This window comes from Acanthaster planci, linkage group LG05 (genome assembly GCF_054643075.1).
Source record: "Acanthaster planci isolate LZ-2023a linkage group LG05, COTS_SCS, whole genome shotgun sequence".
NCBI classification, from domain to species: domain Eukaryota; kingdom Metazoa; phylum Echinodermata; class Asteroidea; order Valvatida; family Acanthasteridae; genus Acanthaster; species Acanthaster planci.
In genome coordinates, this window is record NC_141781.1 from 22,141,454 (window position 1) to 22,162,872 (window position 21,419).

The 21,419-nt window shown below is 41.8% G+C and overlaps 2 protein-coding genes across 4 annotated transcripts in view; one reads left to right on the forward strand and one right to left on the reverse strand.

Moving 5' to 3' along the window:
- Positions 1–349: 349 nt before the first annotated feature.
- On the reverse strand, positions 350–17,283 carry chaf1a (chromatin assembly factor 1 subunit A). Of its 2 annotated transcripts, XM_087137352.1 has the most exons (14): positions 17,091–17,283; positions 15,473–15,611; positions 13,555–13,614; positions 9,911–10,926; positions 9,331–9,393; positions 8,452–8,693; positions 7,680–7,761; positions 7,091–7,291; positions 6,735–6,880; positions 6,232–6,406; positions 5,668–5,739; positions 5,314–5,415; positions 4,363–4,681; positions 350–3,977 (listed from the first exon to the last, which is right to left on the reverse strand). In XM_087137352.1, the coding sequence occupies exons 3-14, from the start codon at positions 13,610–13,612 to the stop codon at positions 2,359–2,361; spliced, it is 4,095 nt and encodes a 1,364-aa protein (XP_086993478.1). In that variant the 5' UTR covers positions 13,613–13,614; positions 15,473–15,611; positions 17,091–17,283; the 3' UTR covers positions 350–2,358. The 2 variants fall into 2 exon arrangements, with proteins under 2 accessions (XP_086993478.1, XP_022105893.2); XM_022250201.2 differs by lacking the exon at positions 15,473–15,611.
- Positions 11,474–21,419, forward strand: part of LOC110987448 (endophilin-A1-like) — a 30,976-nt gene continuing 21,030 nt past the window's right edge. Inside the window, exon 1 of one of the 2 annotated variants that reach the window (XM_087137377.1) lies at positions 11,474–11,498. Coding sequence is in view for 1 of the 2 variants with exons in the window: in XM_022250184.2 (XP_022105876.1) it covers positions 17,673–17,717 (45 nt within the window). In the remaining variant the exon portion in view is untranslated. Of the gene's footprint in view, positions 11,499–17,487; positions 17,718–21,419 lie in introns of those variants that run through there. The other variant, XM_022250184.2, reaches the window with a different exon arrangement.

The window sequence follows — 21,419 nt, forward strand, 5'->3', positions numbered from 1 at the left end:
GCAGTCGGCAATGAAAAAAAATAAAACGCTCTGTAAATGCAATGGCGCCCTCTGCAGTTTTATAAAAATTTAGAATTGGTAGAATAGCGCCCTCTACAAAGTGCTTGACTTTACCATTATAATCAATAGCGCCCTCTACTGAATTTGCTCCGCCTTTTTTTCTTTTGACACAGAACTATTTTTTTTAAATTGAAGGCATTTTTCCCCCAAAACAATTTAGAAAGCATTTGTAGCATAGAAAGCTGCGCATGCAGATTAAAGTTCTTGGCAAAAGTTTATTTTAATTATGGAGAATCAAGTAATTTTTGAAGGAAAGAGAAGGGATTGGGTTCACAGAATTGCCTCCGACTTCCTGTCATGCCATTGTCTTTTGAATCATTTTATTCAGTGACTGTCACCGGTTGTCTTTAAGTTCCACCCTTAAAGTTCCACAAAATGGAAAGTGATCTTATTAAAATACACGTTTTGTTTCAAGTTAATGGAACATTTCCACAAATCTAATTCATATTGAGTGTTTTACTGCAGTGCAGGTACTCAATGGCTACATTCTCAGTCTACATTTTACTATGTACAGCTATTATTAATTTAATGTCATTTCAACTTCTAATGGTGATAACATCACACACCTATCATTTATGATTAAAAAGATCATTAACCTCAAAATATTATTTTTTCCTTGTTGATCTATCTTCAATAGAAAGTTAAAATATTAAGATCCATATCATTTGGTTGGCTAACTGACAATCTTTAAACATTTATCTTCAGTTCAGTGGAGAAAGTTTACAGAGAAATTATTTTAATTACAGTAAAGGCAGCTCCAGCAGGTTGAGTTGTTAATGCCATGCACTTCCATTTGTTTCCTTTGTAATTTCTACTCATCACTGTCGGCAAAAACTTCTCTCTAGAAGGATAACATACTTTTGTAAGTTTCATTACCAAATTCCCTGTAACTTCATTCATCTAATTACATGTAGACTGTTCTTTGGTACATTACATTTATTTTTGAAAGAAAAAAAAGCAAATTATTTCAATAAACACAATTACAAAGGAATAGGGACTCGGGAAGGAAACAGTAATTATCTCCAATGCCTCACAGAAAATCCTTGTGAATTACACATAACTAACATGTACAATCGAATTCAGGTGTGGAATTCACCATAGGATGAATTATGTCATGTTACAAAATAAGCAGATATTGGAATTCCTATTTACTGCATGGTGATAAAGGACTGTTATAAATGTTCAGAGCCATTATTTTGGAACAAAAATTAAGTAATAAACATAAATGTTATATGAATGAAATAAACTTTTCTCCAACCAAAGTTTGTTTTGCAAAGACCTGCCATAAAAATGTATACTGCCTTTTACTTAAATACCCTACGCCGATATTACACAAATAAGGAAATCATGAGAGCCTTTAAATAACAAGAACCAACCGACAACAGAAACGTCACACAGCAAAACTTTCAAACATTATCCCTGCACAGTTATCACACTTAACAACTCACAGATATTGCATGGGGTACTCCATGTGTCAAAGGAAAAAATTCTCATCCCCAAAATCTCAAAAAATGTTATTCAGCACTCATCAAATAAAACACCAACCTGGAATCGGGCGGCATTCTTCAAAAATGAGACAAGATACAAACAAGGTACAGTAAAGGTCACGTTCTTTGTCCGAGAAGTCTAAGAGAGATATGGAATTGAATCAATTAACCTCTTGTTTAAATTTTTTAAAAGTACATCACATTTAAGAGTCTTTTAAGTAAAAAAGTAAGTACAATGTCTGTGGACAGTATATAAGGTGACCAATATCTGTGGCATAAATTGACCAATGTCTGTGGACAGAACGTAAGGTGATCAATGTCTTGGGACAGTTCATAAGGTGACCAATGTCTGTGGATAGTACATAAGGTTAACAATGTCTGTGGACAGTACATAAATTGACCAATGTCTGTGGACAGTACATAAAGGTGACCAATGTCTGTGGCCAGTACATAAGGTGACCAGTTGGACGACTGTATCACAGCTTCTGGTGTTTTAAGTTCTTTCAGTCAATAAACAGTTTTCCATAACAACTTGGGATCAATGTTGACCTTGAACAACCTCAAAACTTCAATTAATGTTTTTATTTTCCCTCAATTTGCTGGTCATCGCACCTTTTGAGGGAGGGGATAGCCTGGGTAACCTTTTTTTGGACAGGTCGACATTACAACTCTTCAGCTTAATAACAATAATATACAAATAATGAATTTCAGAAGGACCCCATTTTTGCAATGTATTTGATAGGACAATGGCACTCTGTTGAGTGTTTTGACTGAATATCCGTCAAATAAGCTACATTACCCCAATCATTTATCAGATTCTTTCAACTACTTCTATTTCTCCACAGTTTCCTTGGCCTGTTTCTTCTTCAACCCCATCAGTACAATTTGTCAGCCTCTCTGTGTCACACACAATATCCTCCTCTTGACTACATTCCTCGTTTTCAGCCTCACCTTTTGGTTGGCCTGTTTCCTTGGGCTCACTGACAGGCTCAGACACTTCAGTCTGGGGCTTAGGTAGGGGTTTGACTGAAATGTTGAAGAAGCTCTTCAGGGTTTTGACGCCGGGCTTCTGTGCCGGAGGAAGGGCAGCAGATTCGTCTTGAGACTTTGCAGAAGAAGTTGATGATTTATCAAGATCGCTACTGTGAGCAGACGATGGTGATTCCACGTTTGTAGCTTTGGATTCTAGTTTGGTGATGATTTCAGGAGTGGACAATGGCTGTTTAATGGCTTGGCTAGACAGCATGGCCTTGATGTCATTGGGACTTGTCCGCGGCACTTTGATAACTTGACCCGTAGCAGCTTGGTTTATCTGGGACATTGACAGTCCGACTGCAGGTGAGATGGGTACCATCTCCACTTTGGGCAGCATGTTTAAGTAATGCATCTGGCTTGAGGATGGGATGGGGTTGAACATGTGGGCGGGAGATGCAGGTAGGGTGGTGGGCGGGGCCTGGACATGCTGCATGGGCACCGTCGCAGATAGCCTCTGCATGATTTCACAGGCGGACATGCCGTTGGCAGCTTGCAGCTGAAAGGGTAAGGCCACACCGCCAGGCTGGGGCATGGAAGGTTGTAGGTTGACACCTGTCGGCAAGTTAGATCCTGCTACGGCGAATCTCACTGGCATACTTCCCAGCAATCCATTTGCTGAAGTTATTCCAGATGAGTGCAGCATTTGCGTTGAAGATTTCAATACATTTAGGGGAGGCATGGGCTGGTGCACGCCTCTTTGCAACAACTGGTTTTCCTGAACATTAGTCAGCAAACTTCCTTGTGTTGGTGTCAAGTAACCGCTGGGAGTCTGGGTTCCATACCCTGGCAGTGAGTGGCCAATGAGGGGGCTCTCCGCACGTTGTGCCTTGGGTGGCTTAGTAATGCTCTGCCACTGGCTAGGGATGGTCAGGTCCTGTAAGTTATACTTCTCCAGCAGATGCTGGTGAACGTACCAGCAGGTGCGAGGGAACACGGTCCGCCGCTCACGCACTGCGATTGCACCGATGGTGATCAACAGCTGGCGTTTGGAGATGGAGCATTCCACAGCGTCACTGGTAGGGTTAGCTGGGGATGACTGGACGACACTACTTATTTCAGGAGTCCATTCCTTGCTGTGGGGCGTGGAATCCTTGATGGGTGTCTCTACACCGTCCAGAGGCACAGTGACTGAGCTGGCATCATTCACAACAGATGTTTGCTGGACATTGTTTTTTGTTACTCCGAGAAGAGGTGAATTGGTCCCTTGAGCTACGTCTGGAGAGCTCTTCACCGATTGGCCAGCTTCGGTTATCACAGAGGGCGTCTCTGGTCTCGGACTGGCATGACCAGGTCTCTTACTCAGCTCCTTTAGCCGCCAGTACTCTCGAAATTCCCGCTGTAGTGTCTTGATACCAGCAGTGTTGCCATGGACGAGGCGGATCAGGTCAGGCATAGCTAGGAGGAAAACATCAAGGAATGAGCAAATGACTCTGGAGATTAATGTCCGAAGACAGACACTTTCAATCAAAAATCACTGTCAGTTAAGTATTGTAAGCCCCTTCAAACAGTCACATATAAATGTGGATCGGATTTTGAAATGGAAGAAAATACTTGGCAAGAATTAAAAAATTGAAGAATCTTTTGGAGAACTCAGAACCATGCCTCAAGTGTTGAATCTGCACAAAGATGGAAGTACAGGAGAGACTTGAATATCAAGACTGTGCTTTCAGGAACATAACTTGCTGTTAAAAAGGACTGAACTGACTTGCTGTTCTGAAGGGCTGTCTTAATCTTTAAGACAAAATACAATTATTTGAGAGGTCAAAGAATGGAAACTCACCTTCCGCCGGTACGGGTCTTTTCAGCGAGACACCTTCATTTCCTGAGGCCTTGGGTTGTGCTGATGTCTTGGACGTCTCTTCCTTCGTGTGAGCCTCAGTGGATGCCTGAACCTCCTTCTTGGATCCGGTATCTATAGGAACGGTCGCCAAGGCGATGATCTTGTATGTATCCAGCGTTTTAGTGGTTGAAGGTGTGGAGTCATTACCCCAGACGCAGCCAATCAGGATGGGCTTGAGGACTCCCTGCTGCCGTTTGAGTTCTATCTCCCAGGACTTGGCCTTGGCAGCTCTTTTCTCTTTCCAGCTCTCAATTTCCTCCTGAGAATGATCAAACAATCCAACCTGTTTCAACAACTTACAATCTTTCGGTACAAGCACTCTGAGACTAGCAACCCGAGTCTGTCGTTTAAGCATGGGCCGTAATATATATGTTTATATGTAGGCCACAAACTTCACAGAGGCATCAGAGGCAATCGCCTTGATGCCCCTGGTCTTTGCCTGGATGCCAACTGAAATGTCCCCATAGACAAGTTGATTTTCTAATGCAAGTGCCCCTTCAAGAACAAAGTTCCTGCTCATTATATGGCATATTACTTGACTCAGACTTGAACAAGTTTTCTGCCGGTGTTAGATTTGGAACTGTAACAACGAAACTGGTGACAAAATACACATACATTTGGGAAATGCATAGATTAACTTGAATGGTTTGTTTTAAGACAATAAGTCGCTCTAACTTTTCTTCAGTAACAGTGCTACTGTATTTAAATAAATCTTGGAGTCACAAGAACAATGATGTTAGATTCAACCTGACAGGATTTGGAGGTATTGATGGAAATAATCAGTGCTTGGGTATCAGTTGGCCGCATTACCGACAACTTGAATGCCACAATTCAATGAGAACTATTTAGCTGAAACAAAATTGCAATCAGAGACCCAGTGCCAGAACTGACCTCATCTTCGCATCCTTCATCTTCGGAAAGATAGCCGTGAGGTACAAAGAAGCCATCGTCAGAATCCCCACCATCATCAACGTCTTCGCCATCATCCTCTCCCTAGAAACAAAGAAGTCACAGAATAACAGGGAACAGGGAGAGCTTAAGAGTGCCATCTTGGCAAAAGTAGCCCCGCCCAACCCTCCACTCTCGAGGTTTGAATCCCTCTGGGGCTAGCTCCTGCCTGCTCTTCTGCAGGTCAAACAGAGGGACCGGAAACCAGTCTAGCTTTGCCCACACTACCAGGATACAGAGCGCCATCTTTAGTTCATGCACTGAGCCAATATCCATGATTTTTTTTTCGGTTCTCACCTCTGAGTGTGACAAACTTTCACCGGGTTCCTCCCACTCCTCGTCACTGTCCACTTCGTAATCTAACATATCCTAGAATAAAATTGGGACAAAACTTAAAAACAAAGGAACATTTACAGGAACAAAGAAACCATAATGCCAACAGCTGATGAGCAACAAATGTACATAACAAAAGTGGTTTTATCCTGCAACAAAAATAACCCAACACTGGGGAAGTGAAATCATTTTCTAATTACCACCACAATCTTACAACCAACTTCAAGCTCACTGGGCCACACAGTCTTAGTAGCTGACTCAAAATCTGGCTACATAATTTGACAAGCACTTTAGTTTGAAAGCAACAAATGTAAGGTCTGATGATTGACACTGCAGCTTGTTTTTTTTTGGATTCTTGGCAAATGAAGTCATTTGCCCAAAGCATCTTCCTCAAATATAATTTTGAATTCTGATGTAGGGATTTTACCCATCAACTGCTGACTTTGTATTATATGCTCCTCCTAAAGAAAGCAGGTGTTTGCGGTCACAGCAAAAGGGGATAAGATGGTGTGAATGGTAAATTCTTACTTCGTCTTTCTTGAGGTAGTTGCGAGGGTTGATCATTTCACTTTTCTTTCTCCAAGTGCCGTAGTACGGTGGTCGGTAGTTCTCGTGGAATTGAAGTAGCTTACATTTCATTCTGGTGAGCTTCTTGGCTGGTTCAGCGGGCATCTCTGATACCACTATCACGTCCTGTGATTCACTGGAAATACACCAAAGAACGCACTCTGATCAAACAATCCTTAGAATATTGCATGGACATCACTCGCTTTCATGAGTTAGGCAATCAGCAGTTGAGAAACTTCACTTTGAGATATTTTTTCTGAGAAAGACTTATCAAGAGTCGTGGTTTGATTTGATTTGCCAACATCAAACCCTGGTCGCTGACGGCTGTACTGATCTTGTTAGCCATTTTAGATGAGCTGGCAAGGGCTGGTTGGCCACACTGCTCATTTTCACAAGCCAGGACTGTAGGGGTTTCCACAGTACAAGAACGGTGTGCTAACAAGTCGAGCATCATTTCAGCTCACCCATCCTGCTGTGAGGTCCCAACTGATGGCATCGCTGTCTGCCTACTGCTCTCTGTCTCTTCACTCGCACTGTGTGGAGTCCGTCCAGTCCTTCCTGCTACGTAGGTCTCTCGTTTCAATTCATCCAGATACAGCAAGTTGGAATTCTGCACAGAACAAAAATGCACAGAAGCAGGTTGGGAACAACGTAAAACACTCCACATCAAGCAAGCACGTCTGACGCAGCAAAAGTGTTGCTTGAAGAAAAACAAAAACAGAAACTAAACAGTAAACAAGGGCTTTCAAAACTGGTCTCTTCTAGAAAACACTCGGCGCACTCCCTTCTCCCCCCTGTCTATAAGATGGCAGAGGTGTACCTGATTTTGACGGGCAGCATCAAATTCCTCCAAGGCGGAGGGTGGTTTGCAGCAACGAAGCAGGGGAGCCAGGACCATGTCTTCCTTGACTTGAAAGGGAGCGAACCAACCGCAGGATTTCTCCTGGGGTTTCTTGGCTGGCACGGCTGCCTCCTTGAAGAAACTCTTGAACATATTCTTCTGCTTTGCCTGCTTCTCACGCTGTTGGATTAAAAATAGGATTTCAATTTGTACAACTCTTTTCTATGCACAACATTGAAACACATTCCAGCTGAGATCAACATGACATTGTTTTACACATCTGATGTCTTTACAAAAATGTGCTTCAGAAAAAATGCTTTTATGCGGTACGAGCGACACGAATCAGTTGCCAGCAAAAAAAATTACTTCAACGTTTGCATTTTAACACAAAAACCTTGGGAAACCTACAGATGCTATGTAAAGTCACTTGGAAAGTGGCTTAGTTTTTTGTTTCTAACAAGGTGTAGCTGTTAAAAAGTCTTAATAGTCCAAGATCAATTGTTGAGAAGAGAAACTATTTCAAACCAATGCTAAATGAGATCAGCGTTTTATTAAACTGGCTCAAGACCTTTTCCTCCTCCAATTTTTGCTTTTCCTCTTCAACTCGTTGCCGTTCCTCAGTCTTCTTGCGTTTCTCTTCCATCTTAGCACTAGAGTATTACAAAAAAACACACATTAATTCTGGGTTGTGACACTTCAGAATGATGCACACACTTAAGAATCGGTGTTCTGGTCTAGACCTCTTAAGACCACCACAAGACCTCCAGGTTTTAACTCCAGTCGCAAGCTATTCCAATGAACTCAACAAAATCATTTCTCTGTCGCTGTTCAGCCTGTTTACTTGTCTTGTGACTGGCTGATTTGACTGGATCTTCTAACTGGTCTTGTATCTGGTCTTGACTACGACGCAGGTCATAATCTTCAAAGGTGGAAATCCATGAGATCCTTGTGTAGATGCCAGACACACGGCATTGAGAGCATCTATGTATCTGACTCATGAAGGTCTGAGGTAGCCCCATGTGACTAGCTCTTCTGGGAAGGTGTGTGGTTCTGCCAAGAACGAGTTCATGCGTCCTCGCATGCAGAGTAGGATCTAACTAATTTGCATTTTTGTGTCCTCTCTAGAGACTGACAAACAACTGCTGGGGCCTTTCCGCTTAGCACAGAGAATGTAACACTGAGCAGAAACAGGTTACAAGCAAAAAATAAATGCAATATGCACCATGTGACTGGCTCCCCGCTGACTTCTACTTGCCACAGAAATTTGGCCTAACAATGCTTTCTGCCAAGCAGCTATGTAAGATGGGACTCATGTTTCTGCCTGTTTCTAACAAACTCACTCTATTATCTCCTGCTTCTTCTTTCGTTCCTCTTCCTTGGCCATCCTTTTATCTTCTTTCTCTTTCTCTTCTTGCTCCTTCTTCAGTTGCTTCTCTTTCTGCTTGACGTCTTTCTCCGCCTGCTTCTGCCTCCTGACTTCTTCTCGTTCTTGCTCCTTTTTTCGCTTCAGCTCCAGCTTCAGTCGTTTCCTCTCAGCCTCCTCTTCCTCCAACTTGCGTTTCTTCTCCATGCGCAGTCTCATCTGAATGCCAACACATTTTTTCAATGCAGAGATAAATTGTCTACTTTTTTCAAGCATTCCCGAGTTATCACGCACGCACGCACCTAGATAAAGCTTGCTCCCATTCGGGAAAGTGCATTTGTCAAGAAAGGAACAGCACGTGTTCCTGATTGCAGCAACATTGAAATGTTCTTTTTGTGTTTCTACGTTTAAAATGCTTTGAGTACAACGCATACCATCAAATGCATAATTGACCCAACAAGTCTTCAATCCTCCAAAATCAATAGGGCAGTTTTGGAAGAATTTTGGAGGATTGAGGCTGAATGGCAAACAAGGGTGGCTCATTGTGAAGGATGTATTTTGTCAGTCTTGGGTTAAAACTTGTATTGTTTATGCTTAGCCATGTGTAAATTCAAGCCTTGATTATGCAAAAATGACATCATCCCTATGCCAGGATACCATTCACATTACCTCAACATAATGACAAGAATTGCTGGAAGATTGAGGCTGATGTGGCAATGCTCACCCTTCCAAGAAGTATATTCAAGAAATGATGCAGGATTTGGGAGGATTGAGGCTGAATGCATTTTTTGATAATTGGTGGATTTTGATGGATTGAGGATGATGCTCAGCAAAGAGGCCTTCAAGAATTTCTTACCTTTTCTTCTCTAAGCTGTTCCTTTTCTTTCAATTTCTTTAAAGCTTTGGCAGACAGAGGAGTCTGTAAACAAGGGGGAAAAAAGGATCAGCAAGTTCACACAGGGGAGATCAACCATAAACTTGCTACAACCATTTCACTTCTACTTCTTCCTGAATACAAGAGATTCTTTAAACCACAACCAATCATCCAATGGAATCCAACAACCAGAACAAAACATCTCTTTAACAGATCATACTAACAAAATCAAACACTCAGTGTGCACTGTTGGATTTCATGAGATCAAAGAGGTAAAGGGTGACATATACACAGATGCAAAATCATATTGAAATCGGAGGCTTTGGGACTGTTAGGGATAGCCCTAACAGCCTAGGGCACTTTCAATAGACCAATGAAATGGTTAATTTCCATGCATTTGAAGTAATGGTGTGTGGACCTGGAGGTTCTGATTCTACCATATGGCATAATGACCAAGAATGAAACGTGACGGTGGTTTTGGACTGGAATAAAGGAGAATAGCACAATGACCAATAATGAAGTGTAGCCATGGTTTAGACTGATGGGGACATACACAGCACACCTTTTTGAGGGCCTTTCCAACTCCTCCAGGCATCAAGGGACTTCCTTTAGGTGCTGGTCCACCAGTAGAGCTCTCTGCCTCACTTGATGCTTCAGATGACTTGATAGTTCTTGGTTCATTCTCGTCTTCGTCGTTATCCCCATCCTCTAAGTCAGCATCGTAGCTGAGCTTACCCGCAGCAATGGTGTCATTGTGAGAGGACGTCATGCTGACATCCAGCTCAGACCAGACTTCTTGTGTCTCTGCATCTTTATCCTCAGACGCTGTGTGGCTCCGAGATGCAGGGGGAGATGTCGTCTCACTTGAGGCTTCTGGACACCTGCTTTCCAGCTGGGAAGAGGCAACACCTGAGGTCTTGATCTCTGCAGAGGAGGTTTTGCCGTCTAACTTCTCATCTGATTCCCTGATGCCATCGGATGTAACAGCTTTTGCCAGAGGTGAAGCCGGTGTCTGGATCTCAACTGCCAGTTGGCTACTTTCCATCGGGGCAGGTTCAGTATCTGCAGCAGTAACCTCTACAGACGAGGTTTTACCATTGCCGATCTCATCCAGTGATTCCTTGATGCCACTGGACAGATCTTCATCTTCATGGTCCAAGATATCAATGACATCGTCAGAGGTTGACACCTGGGGCTGCTGAGTTGTCTGAAGAAAGCTATCCAAAGACTTGGGTCTGGAGGACTGCGACCTCTTCGGAGTGGCAGAAGATGAGGTCTGCTTGCCAGATTCCGTGTCTTCACAGCTGGAAGTCACCTCTGGGTCCAAGTCGATCGTTTCAGCCCGCGAATTCTTGGGGGTCACGGGGGCGGCAGACACCTTCTTGGCAAAGAATTTTTTGGTGGGGTTCTCTGCTGGCTTCTTGGCACTCAACTTGACATCGCTACCCTTCAATTTAGTAGCCGGGGACTTATCGGTGCCTGACAACTTCCGTTTCTTTGACTGCAGAGGATCAGTAACTGACGACTTGTCACACTGGGTTGGGGATGGGGATGAAATTGGAGTGAAGGGAAGTCGAGCTGTAGAAAAAAAGAGGAATGTAAATCCTACAAAATTCAAGAGTTTCTATGCAATAAACATGGCCTTATTACCCTGGGAGCACCAGCTAGTATAGCTTTCATGTATATTTAATAAGCAAACTTTTCTCAAAAGTACCACAGGAAAAGTATAGCTAAAATCATCCAAAAGAACATCTGTGGATCTGCAATGTACATGTAGGTCATCTGTGCCAAGTTTGTATGATAGGTTTCCCAGATGGCCAATTCAATTCGACAGCCAGATTTTCCATGATGATCCCCACATGCCACCTGCGACACCCTCAGTCTAAACTTAAAACGGAAAGCACCTGAAGTGAAAAACCTTGCCACAAGACAGCTTCAGATCCCAAACTGTCAAACTTTGTGCAGGCTGCAAGAGGAAACACACAATATCCTGGGGGGATTTTGACAAGCGCTTGATTCAAGCAACCTACTGCTCACAACAGCAAATCTTTAGTACATATTTAAGCACGATGGAACAGTGCGTGACTGTCATAGTTGCTGGAATACAACTCAAGAAGTCTGTTGCTAAGCAGGTCTCCAGGATACGCCAGGTAGGTTCTTAATCAATATACTTCCTTCTCAGTTTAGAATTCGTGGAATACTGTACTATATCCATTGTTATGATTGTAACTCCCCCAAGCGAATATCCTGCACTGCTCCACAGTTTACTTCCGAATTGCCCACAAGGGTTCTAGCGCAGTGGGCAGCGCTGGGCGGCACCACCTGGTTCTGCAAATTTCCACCCGGCACTCAGGGTTGAAATTGGCTGTGCCACCCAGCACGGATTTTCCAAAAAATGAACTGAAATATTACTGAAAATCTAAATGTACATGTACCAATTCGATCGTATTTCAAGCAACAGAAAGCATTAAGAACTGTGCTCACTATGCTTTGTAATCCAAAAATTTACCCGGCACTAAAATGGTCCTAGCTAGAGCATTGTTACCCACATTAAACTTTCTGTAGAAAATCATTAATCAAGTTTTTAATATAAATGTACACAGTTACTTTCAAACGAAATGATGAGAATTTATAACAATTCAGAAAAAACCTTTGTGTTACAGCAAGGTACTTGTTAACTGCTAACTTCACGTAATTTCAATGGTACAGACAGAATGGAAGGATGCACTTTGGGGCATTCAAACAAACACAAGTTTGCTTTATAGACAAAAAGTTCTTTAGAAAGTAACTGAATGCAAGTTTGGGAATGCCTGTGGTGAGAAATGCGGTCAGTTTGTACATAAAGATGAGTTTTAGCTGTAGGGGTAGCATACAAACGTGAAGCCAAGTGGCTACCCCAGCCGGGATATGAGTCACTTCTTTGTTAAATATCTCCACAGGAAATATGTGATTACCCATCAGATTACCCCCCCCCCCCTCAATCTCTTTCTGAGTTTGTTGTTGGGATTCTCTGGGAGTCGCATGTACTTGCATTGTCAATGAACTTGTCAGCTGGACAGAATCTGAACAGTGGTTTTTCTCATCAGAAACTCAGTCTTGGTTGGTTGTGGAAGCCAAGCTGACCTTGCAAGAAAATCTCTCTAGTCTGCTTATTCAGTTTGCAAATGGCATCATGGTATCGAGAACTGCCCAAGCACTGTTCAGTCAGAATTCATGACGACACTACAATGACCTTGGAGCTTTAAAGCTCCCTGCTGAGACATTGTCATGTTTAGATCCAAAGTTCTACGGTATGTTTATCAATTGTTTCTTAATTGAAGGAGTTAAAATGCTCAAACTGTTCAAGTTGGTCACTGCTCATCCATATGTACGTGAAAATGACATACATTAAAACAAATTCTGAAGACATTCGGAGACTTCTGGCTAATGCCCCTTCCCAAATTCTTGCATGGTCTCTGGTCAGACCAAAATTCCAGAATTGATGTGGCGATGCATTTTTTTTTTGGGGGGGTTGGCTTTTAAGACTGGCAACGGATACGGAAATAAGTGGCATATTTTATGACAGAGCAAAGGCTAGTAGTAGCACGCCGCATGTCATGCCGCCATTGTTGTTGATCACCTGGCTGCAACTTTGTAACCTATCCATGGTCTACCATTTGTGTTCGACATCAATCACAGTACGAAGTCGTAACAGATATCACCGGGTACAAGCTACCCACAAATTAGTCTGGTTCCTTGAACAAATTGCCCTTCACACTTGTGGCTGGGAATCGGTCTACTCGCAATTATTCAATCGGAAAAAAAAAACATTGACGCGCACATTCAAAATTGAGGCACACGCTGACCAGAGACCGACTAATTTTTTGGGGGGCCTAAAATGCTTGTGTGTACCTGTACTGTGTTAACCTGACACCTGAGCCTGTTAACAAATTATGAATCCACCTGTATAGGTTGGTGCTCAAATGCATGTATAAATACATGCACAGGCAGTGGAAATTTGCCCAACAGCCCCTGCATTTGTGTATGTGTATGTACATGTTTGCATAACTTTATAGCACCATTATGTTACCCTTCAACGGGAACAATTTAAAGTTGTCTAACTACTGGCTAAAGTTGAGACATAAACATCTAATTAGTGATTTGCAGGTGCTTTAATTGACAGTGATCTGTATTCTTTGAGATATTGTGTTTGCAATGCCAGCTCACCTTGTTTCAGCCTTTTTGTTGGAGGGCTCAAGAGGACCTTTTCAGATGTGGTAGCCATTCCTACACAAAGGAATTGGAAACAGAGGAATTGAGCTTCAGGGTTCACATATGCAATATGGACAAGGGTATCAAGAACACGTATTGGCATGTAGCTCAATGTTTTGACACTGAAAGAGAACAAGAGGCAATAAGCCTTTGGCGAGTTAAATTTGAATAAAATCTGGTACACTGAGCTTTTTAACTTCACGTGAACATAATGGTTTGAATTCTCCACACTAAAGACACTGTCACTAATTACCTCGTGATTCATTTGGGGGCAATTTTTTGCACCAAGGCAGTGTTTTTAATAATGGATAAGAAGGGCATAAGGAACCAGTCCATTCCAGAGATGGTGGTCACTATGTAAAAGCTTGCCCAGATTCATGAGGTAGACATGTAGCAGTAACAGTGTCTTTAGTCTGGGGAATCCAACTTGTTGTTGTGCAATCAGATAACTCAGTGTACTCAGTTTCATTCAAATTTTACTTGCAAATTTAGTCTTGTGCTTCAAACTAAAATTTCACTTATATCAATGTCTGACCAGTGAATGGTTACAAGATGCTGGATAACAGGCTTCATTCATATTTGAATTGAGAATTAAACTGGCTGAAGGAAATACGAAGGAGCTTCCTCCACTGGAGAATTTTCTGGACAGGCAGACAATGTAAAGGCAGAGTCAAGTCAAATGAATTCATAACTGATTTTCTCCTCTTAACTATTCAACTACAAAACACCTATTTGGATAGTCGATAATCGATTGACTATCTAAATATGTGAAAAAAAGCAAAAAAGGCAGTGGGTGCAAATGTAGCATTTAATATTCTGGTCACATCCTTATCAATGAGCACAAAACAACAATGAAACTCATTTCATTAAGTTATATACTTTAATATACATGTAAATCATAATTTTGGGAGATTTTTTTTAATTTAAGGAGGTAAAGCATGTTTGAGAAGTGATGCATGTGCAGTGCTGGCCAATTGCTGCCAGTTTTGCAACCTTGTGACCAGTTGATCATAACAGGAGAACTAAAACTTTAAGCACTGGCCTATACCATCAGGTCTGACCCTAAATAAAACCAACAGACTTCATTAATGAAAGATAAAAATTCCCACACTAACCAAGCCACCACATGGGCCAAATGGTTAACCCTAACCATTCTGAACCCAACAAGATTATGCAGGAGTTCAATGGTCCCTAGGGGCTAGGGTTAAGAATACCTCAATGCAAAACCACGGTGGCTTCCCGCCAAGTTCAACTGTTGCACCACTTTCTGAATTTGATTTTCTTTCTTAAAGAGTGGAAATAATTATTCCATTTTTATATTATTTGATTAATTATTTTATAATTATCATATAAATAGTCATGACAGAAACCACAAAAAAGGAGAGAAAAGACCACTTGCCGGTTTCTCTGAATCCATGATTATGATGGTTATTTAACTTGGGCCTACTGCAATACACGCATTCTTTTATTAGGCCCCAAAACAGTTGTGCTATGCCTAAAAAAAAAATAGGATCAGTAGGTCGGAAATTTTTTTTTTTTTGGAGGGCAATTTGTTGTGCTGATTGAATGGCATCAATGGGGACGACAGCTTACAAAATTATCTCAAAAAGTAATTAACACCTGTCTTAACACTATGTAAAAATTTCTACATTCAGCAATGCACAAGAAAATTACAGACAATTCACACAGTGCTACTCAGGCAATCATGACAGCAAACTGGCCAACAATGTCCGTGTATAGCGTGGTAAGCATGCGTGATACATCCAGACCAGCGGGCAATAAACCTTGTGCTGCGGCAGGAAATTTGTAAAAACACACTTGCGAGCAAAACAACCTCAAATTAAACTCATGAACACAGAAAATGCATACATACATGTAAATAAGAGACCAAGTTCTGTGAATTAACTTGCAGAAAACCTCTTGCAACATCGATGCTTTTGTAGACCTGCAGCTTTAGGGTTGGCTGCAATATGCGATTATGCGTGCACTGCTGATGTAGAGTAATTAATCGACTGGAATGAATAGTACATATATAGACTGGTTCTAGTTGATCCATTTCCATCACGCATTTTTTGGCATGTGCGCGGCACGGCCGGGAACCAGAGCAGCTTTGTTTAATGCAGTGAGCTTTGCACACGTTTTCCCCACTGCGACAGCAAATGTGAATGGGAACCTTCATGAAAGTTGGAAATTAATAGTATTAATTAATATTGTTAGCATTATTTACACCACTATGACATTTCAGTGACAAACAAGTGGTAAGGTTTGTCTACATTTGCAATATAATCGCCAATTTTTCTCCCCAGGTCAATGGAATAATAGTCAAAATTATAATTATTCGCTAATTGGCGAGAATGGAGAACGGCAGCTGGAACCCTGGTCAGGCTCTTGCAAGACAACTTAAACATGTTCATCTTAGTTCAATCAAACAGAAAGGCCTGACTCTAACACTGGGCATGAGCTTATTTATAGCCCCAGACACGACCCAGTCTCACTCTGTATCCTTGGCCAGCCCTATGCCCAACCCCTCAAAAGCAGGGTGGACTTTGTGAAAAAGCTTCCTGTGACTATGACTGTGCGCCCCATTAACCATGTTAATAATATTAATGATATTATGCTCAATTGCAGAATACCCCGCCACCTCGCATGATCAACCTCATAGCCGGGTACAGGTCAAAGTGTCACACTCTTCTCAAGGGATTTTCACCTTTTACCCATGTAACCAGTCAATCCATTCTGCAATATTACTCCCGATATTATTGGGTTACGGCTTCACTCACCTGACATACCTGATCTGGTCATTCATTAATTTAACATTTACTATTTAGGCCCATTCTACCGTGGGAGCGGGGCGGACAGACCCCACAGTTCTGGGGTAGGCCTAGGCATGGTAGGACTATTCTCCAACCTGCCATTGCCAACTGTTTCTGTCCATGAAATTTTGGTCTGAAACCATTTTGTTGCCTTAACACGGCCATTCGCGGTGGGCCTAGGCTAGTACTAGGCCTACATAGCCTACACAGAGATTCATTCCCGACATGCAGGATCCCTCATTTTCAGATTTTGTCCACATGTCATTTCTATGCAACCACCATGACCACATAGGGCCTACATCATGACACGACATAACTTCCATGAACAAACACACTAAATTATAGGCCTAGGCCCCATTTGCCGGGAGCACTACTTGACCAGTTGACTGTGATATGAGGCATGTCAAAAAACCTGTGACAACATTGTTATGACTTTGTGTGACGCATGAACAGTGAAGAAATTTCAGCATAGCGCATGTTCAGCACTGTTCAGTGTCAAAATGTCCATGCCATGGTCACGGAATTGGAATAGGCCTATCCCAAAAACTGTGGGGTCCAACGTCCGCTCGTCGTAGGAGAGGAGCGGACGTCGGACCCCACACGCACACTCCACAGTTCTCACTGTTATTCTGGGGGTAGAATGGGCCTCGGCCCATCGTCACACATTTACAAACTTACCGGGGGAAGTTAAGGACCTCTTTTTTGATCCAACCCCACTGTCTCGGGCGTTTTCTCCAATCATACTAAATATTTGATGAAACTTTCAAAAGAAGGCTGAAAAATGATGTAAAATGGGACAAGGCAAACACGTTGAGAGTCCCCTATCCCCGTTCCCTGGTTAAACTTGGCGGGAAATGTTGGCACACTTCCCGTTCCGGCTAAACATGACAAGGGTATTTTGATTGGCCAATTATCTATGATAGCACATGGTACGACCAATAGACACTGCTGGAAGAAATGATATTGCTTGAAAGTAAAGCCCGTTCGATTGGCTGCACCAGAGGAAAGTGACCTAAACAGCCAATAAATGACAGGTTTACATGAAAATCCTCTCGGTCTCAAGGAAGAACGTGAACTGCATGTTATTAAGCGATAGTTGCTGAGTGCGACGTAAACGCCTTCCGCCATGTCCGCTGTTCGCGAAGTCTGAGATTTGAGTTGTTTTACTTTTAGCGTTATTCATCCTAGAAATTTCTGATCGGTTGAAACGGAGTAATACTACAAAGCTTTTTATCGAGAAGAATACAATCAGAGTCGATCATGTCGTTCGCGGGACTCAAGAAGCAGTTTAATAAGGCCAATCAGGTTGGTTATTTTTTTAATCTGCATTTGTCAGCGTACGCAAAGGCCATTCACCGGTTGCGCTATTTCAATTCCACTTCCTTGCGAGTAGGCTAGCGGCCATTCATTTACCAGGGGTGAGATTTCTCAGCTTTTTAGCAAATTTCAGCCATTTTTGTTTTTGTGATTTCGGCGTTTTTTCCTCACTGGCTGTGTACTACAGTATAGGAGATTTTCACAGTTCAGCTTCTCTATCATGTCTAGGCCTATGCCTTTTTTCAGCTGTTTTCAAATTTCAGCTAGGTTTTATCATTGGTCTGATTTATGTTGCTTATATTTTTTCTCAGTTATGCAGTCAACATCACACATCCTGGTAAAAGTCTGTAGTACTAGTGCAACAATAGGCAATTGTCTGTGTTAATAAAGTAAAATGGGCTGGTCTAGTTACCATGGTTACCCCTCTAATTAGTAATGGGACTGTCCTTGTTCATGTTAGTGAGTGAGATAATCATGACAGTGTTGAATATGTTGACCTTGATGCATGATGCATGGGGGCCAGTCTATTCCCTCCGTATCCTAGGCCCCACAATGGTCAATCCAAAAAGTGGAGACTCTGCAAAAATGCCTTTTATGAAACCCTGTTTGCGTCTATGGCTCACTTAACCCATCAAACCACCGATGTATTTGTAGAAGTCCATGAAATCTTGGTTTCGATTTGAGCCATTCGTTTGCTACAGCGATTAACTCCTGATAGTTGACTGATGCCAAACACAGTCGTGCTGTCTATGATTTTCTTGTGTATAGTCGAATATAGAAATTTTTACATAGATTAAGACAGGTGTTAATCACTTTTTGAGATAACTTTGGAAGCTGTCATCCCCATTGATGCCATTCAGTCAGCACAAAAAATTGCCCCCAAACAAAAAAATTCTGACCTACCGACCCTACTTTTTGGGAGGAGGCATAGCACAACTGTTTTGGGGCCTAATAAAAGACTGCGTGTGTTGCAGTAGGCCCAAGTTAAATAACTGTAATAATCGTGGATTCCAAGAAGTCTTGGGCAAATGTTGATCCTATTCGAGCAAGCAAATTTATGGCATGGCCTGCCCCATCGGGCAAACTAAAAAAAAACAATTTGTTGCAGCCTGCGCCATAATAAGGATTGCTCAAGCGGCTGCATGTTCAGTTCTGTATGGGACCACTAAACCTTCAGCAGGACCAGTGAAAATTTTGAAGTACTGGTCCTGCTGGCTACCAGGGAAAAAAGGGTTAATTTCGACCCCTGCAGCACTATTTCATTTGAGGCTTGTGTAATCTAGATCCCCCAAAAAATGTAAAAATAAAACATGAGCTAAAATTCAGTCTTTTCCCATGCTTTTTCCCCCATCAACCAAGTCCAAAATAGAAAATACGCTGCAGTAAAGTACATGTGCATGTACATGTATGCTGGGACTATGGTTTGGACATTTGGTTCAAATGCATCAACGCTGGCAGGCGGGTTCCCTTCTTTATAAATAATGAACCACAGCACCATATCTATCAACTTGTAACAAAATGAATACAGGGAGCCATACTTGTTCACCAGTGATCATGGTGATATATCATACATGTAATCAACCTCATTCCCATGTGGCGATTGTTAGCCACTCTCACTCTCGCATGAGGTTGACTTATACATGTATAATCGTTTTGGGGCTTGTGCTGCATGCTCACTGTTTCATCCAGAATGCAACGAAAAATAACAGATTTGTTCTCGAAGGCAAGGGCTGAGCTACATGTAATGCCTATTATTGTCAATAATCAGCATAAAGCTTAGGTTTTTCTACCTTAATGATGGAAAAAAGTTGTCGAACTTTTCCGATGCCATGTTCAGAGTTGTGCACAAGAGCGAGCACGTGGCCTGCCTGTGGTGTACCTGGGTACGTGCACAGTCTGCATGTACACTCACTATGAATGTATGACATATATTTTTTCATCCACATTGAAGTCAAGTCTTGTACTCCATTTGTTTGTTCTTAGCCAAATTGCCGAAGGAAACATGCAAGTAGGAATACTGGGATTCATTTTATATCATTATTTATTTTTGTTTGCTTATTACATAATAATCTGAATGTACTGTATTGCAAACAAAAATGCATAAAAATGTGTGTCAAGTACTGACCTGCATCCTTATCTGCACACCAGTTTTTCAAAAACAAAATAAAGTGGTTATGAGAAATCTGTTCCAAGGTGTTTGTCATTATTCGCTTCTTTGTTGCAGGGCTGTTTAATCACACTATACAAAACAACAATTGCTCGCAGTTTTACAATTTAATTTTTTCTAAAAGATGGGTTTTTTGTTTGAAAAGGCAAAACTCTCATGAAAAAATGTCAGAAATTCACCAGAGAGCATCTAAAATAGCCAGAGCTTCCAGGGCCCTTTCGCAGGCCCAGGATCCTGGCTGTAAGGGTCTTCGTGCTGCGCGCTCGTGTTGCATGCTTCAAGTTCACACACAAATTTTGGATTGCAATCCCACTTTTCAAATCCCAGCCTAAACACTGTGTTCAGTGGAACTAGTACTGATTGGGATTCTGTTGACTGCGGTGTACCCCAAGGCACAGTCTTGGGCCCTTTTCATTTTTGCTTTATATCAAGGATATCACAGACAATCTTCAGTCAGAAATTTGTCTTTTTGCTGACGATTGCAGTTTATAAAGAAATATCCACAACCGGGCTGATAGCATCATACTTCAGAAGATATTGACAACTCCATGAATGGGCCACTACATGGCAAATGCAATTTAATATAAAGAAATGCTACGTCATGCATTTGGGAAACAAAAGGAAGAAGATTTATAACCTGAATAATCATTCTGTGGCAAATCTGTTGCCATGTACTGGAGAGAAAGAAGAAGTGTATTGTTTCGTATGGTACTCTTCATGAGAGGGAGACTACTGCAGTCCCTAAGGCCGTTTTCCAATACTCGACTTGGGCTCCGTCTCAGGCTTCAACAGTTTTTTTACTTCCTGACTTTGAAGTTGTAAGCGCAACATTAAGTCTGATAGTGCCACAAAACATCAAGTAAGATGCAAAAGAGCAAAACATTACAGTACTTTAATTTAAATTAAATGCTTGAGGCCCACAATCGGAGATTTGATTTCCTACACGGAGCCGGATATTATGCAAGTTAGTCCTTTTGCCTTTATATATAATAATGCTTGTTATTTCTCTTGAAAAGCACAGTTAAAAAACAGCTTAGTGATAATCATGAACTCGTGACACCATGGACAACATCACACAAGTCTGTATCCGCCTGTGTACAGCCTCTTTTATAAACACACATCCTTAAAAAACGTTGACCATGCTGACTGAAAAAACAAATGGTTGATGAATTGTAGAATCCTTCACATAGCCTCCAGGGACCTTGACTTTAGCCTACTTGAGTGCACATGTTTCTTGATATTTAGGCTCTCACCCGTCTATGTGCATATAATTTGTTGGATTAATTTCAACCTGAAGTAAACTTCAATACATTTTAAAAGGAAATGTGGAGGAGACACGTGTAGATGAATTGCCATGCGCTTGCTTTACAGGAATTGAACCTCTGTCCTTGTTCTATGTTAAAATGTATGTACATGGATGTAGTTTGTGGCGTGGTATAACTGCAGGGAATGTACAACATATGGCAAACAGTGTACAGCACACGGTTACTTTCAAATCAGGGAAGTACATGTACAAATATTCT

Bases quoted from the DNA above. Each gene is read 5' to 3' on its own strand.
- chaf1a (XM_022250201.2), bottom strand. From the start codon at position 17,154: ATGATTGGAGAAAACGCCCGAGACAGTGGGGTTGGATCAAAAAAGAGG. The intron at 10,927-13,554 runs GTGAGCTGGCAT...TTTTTTCTACAG, and splicing joins AACAAAAAGGCTGAAACAAG to CTCGACTTCCCTTCACTCCA. The intron at 5,416-5,667 runs GTGAGAACCGAA...CTTTGTTTCTAG, and splicing joins AAAGTTTGTCACACTCAGAG to GGAGAGGATGATGGCGAAGA.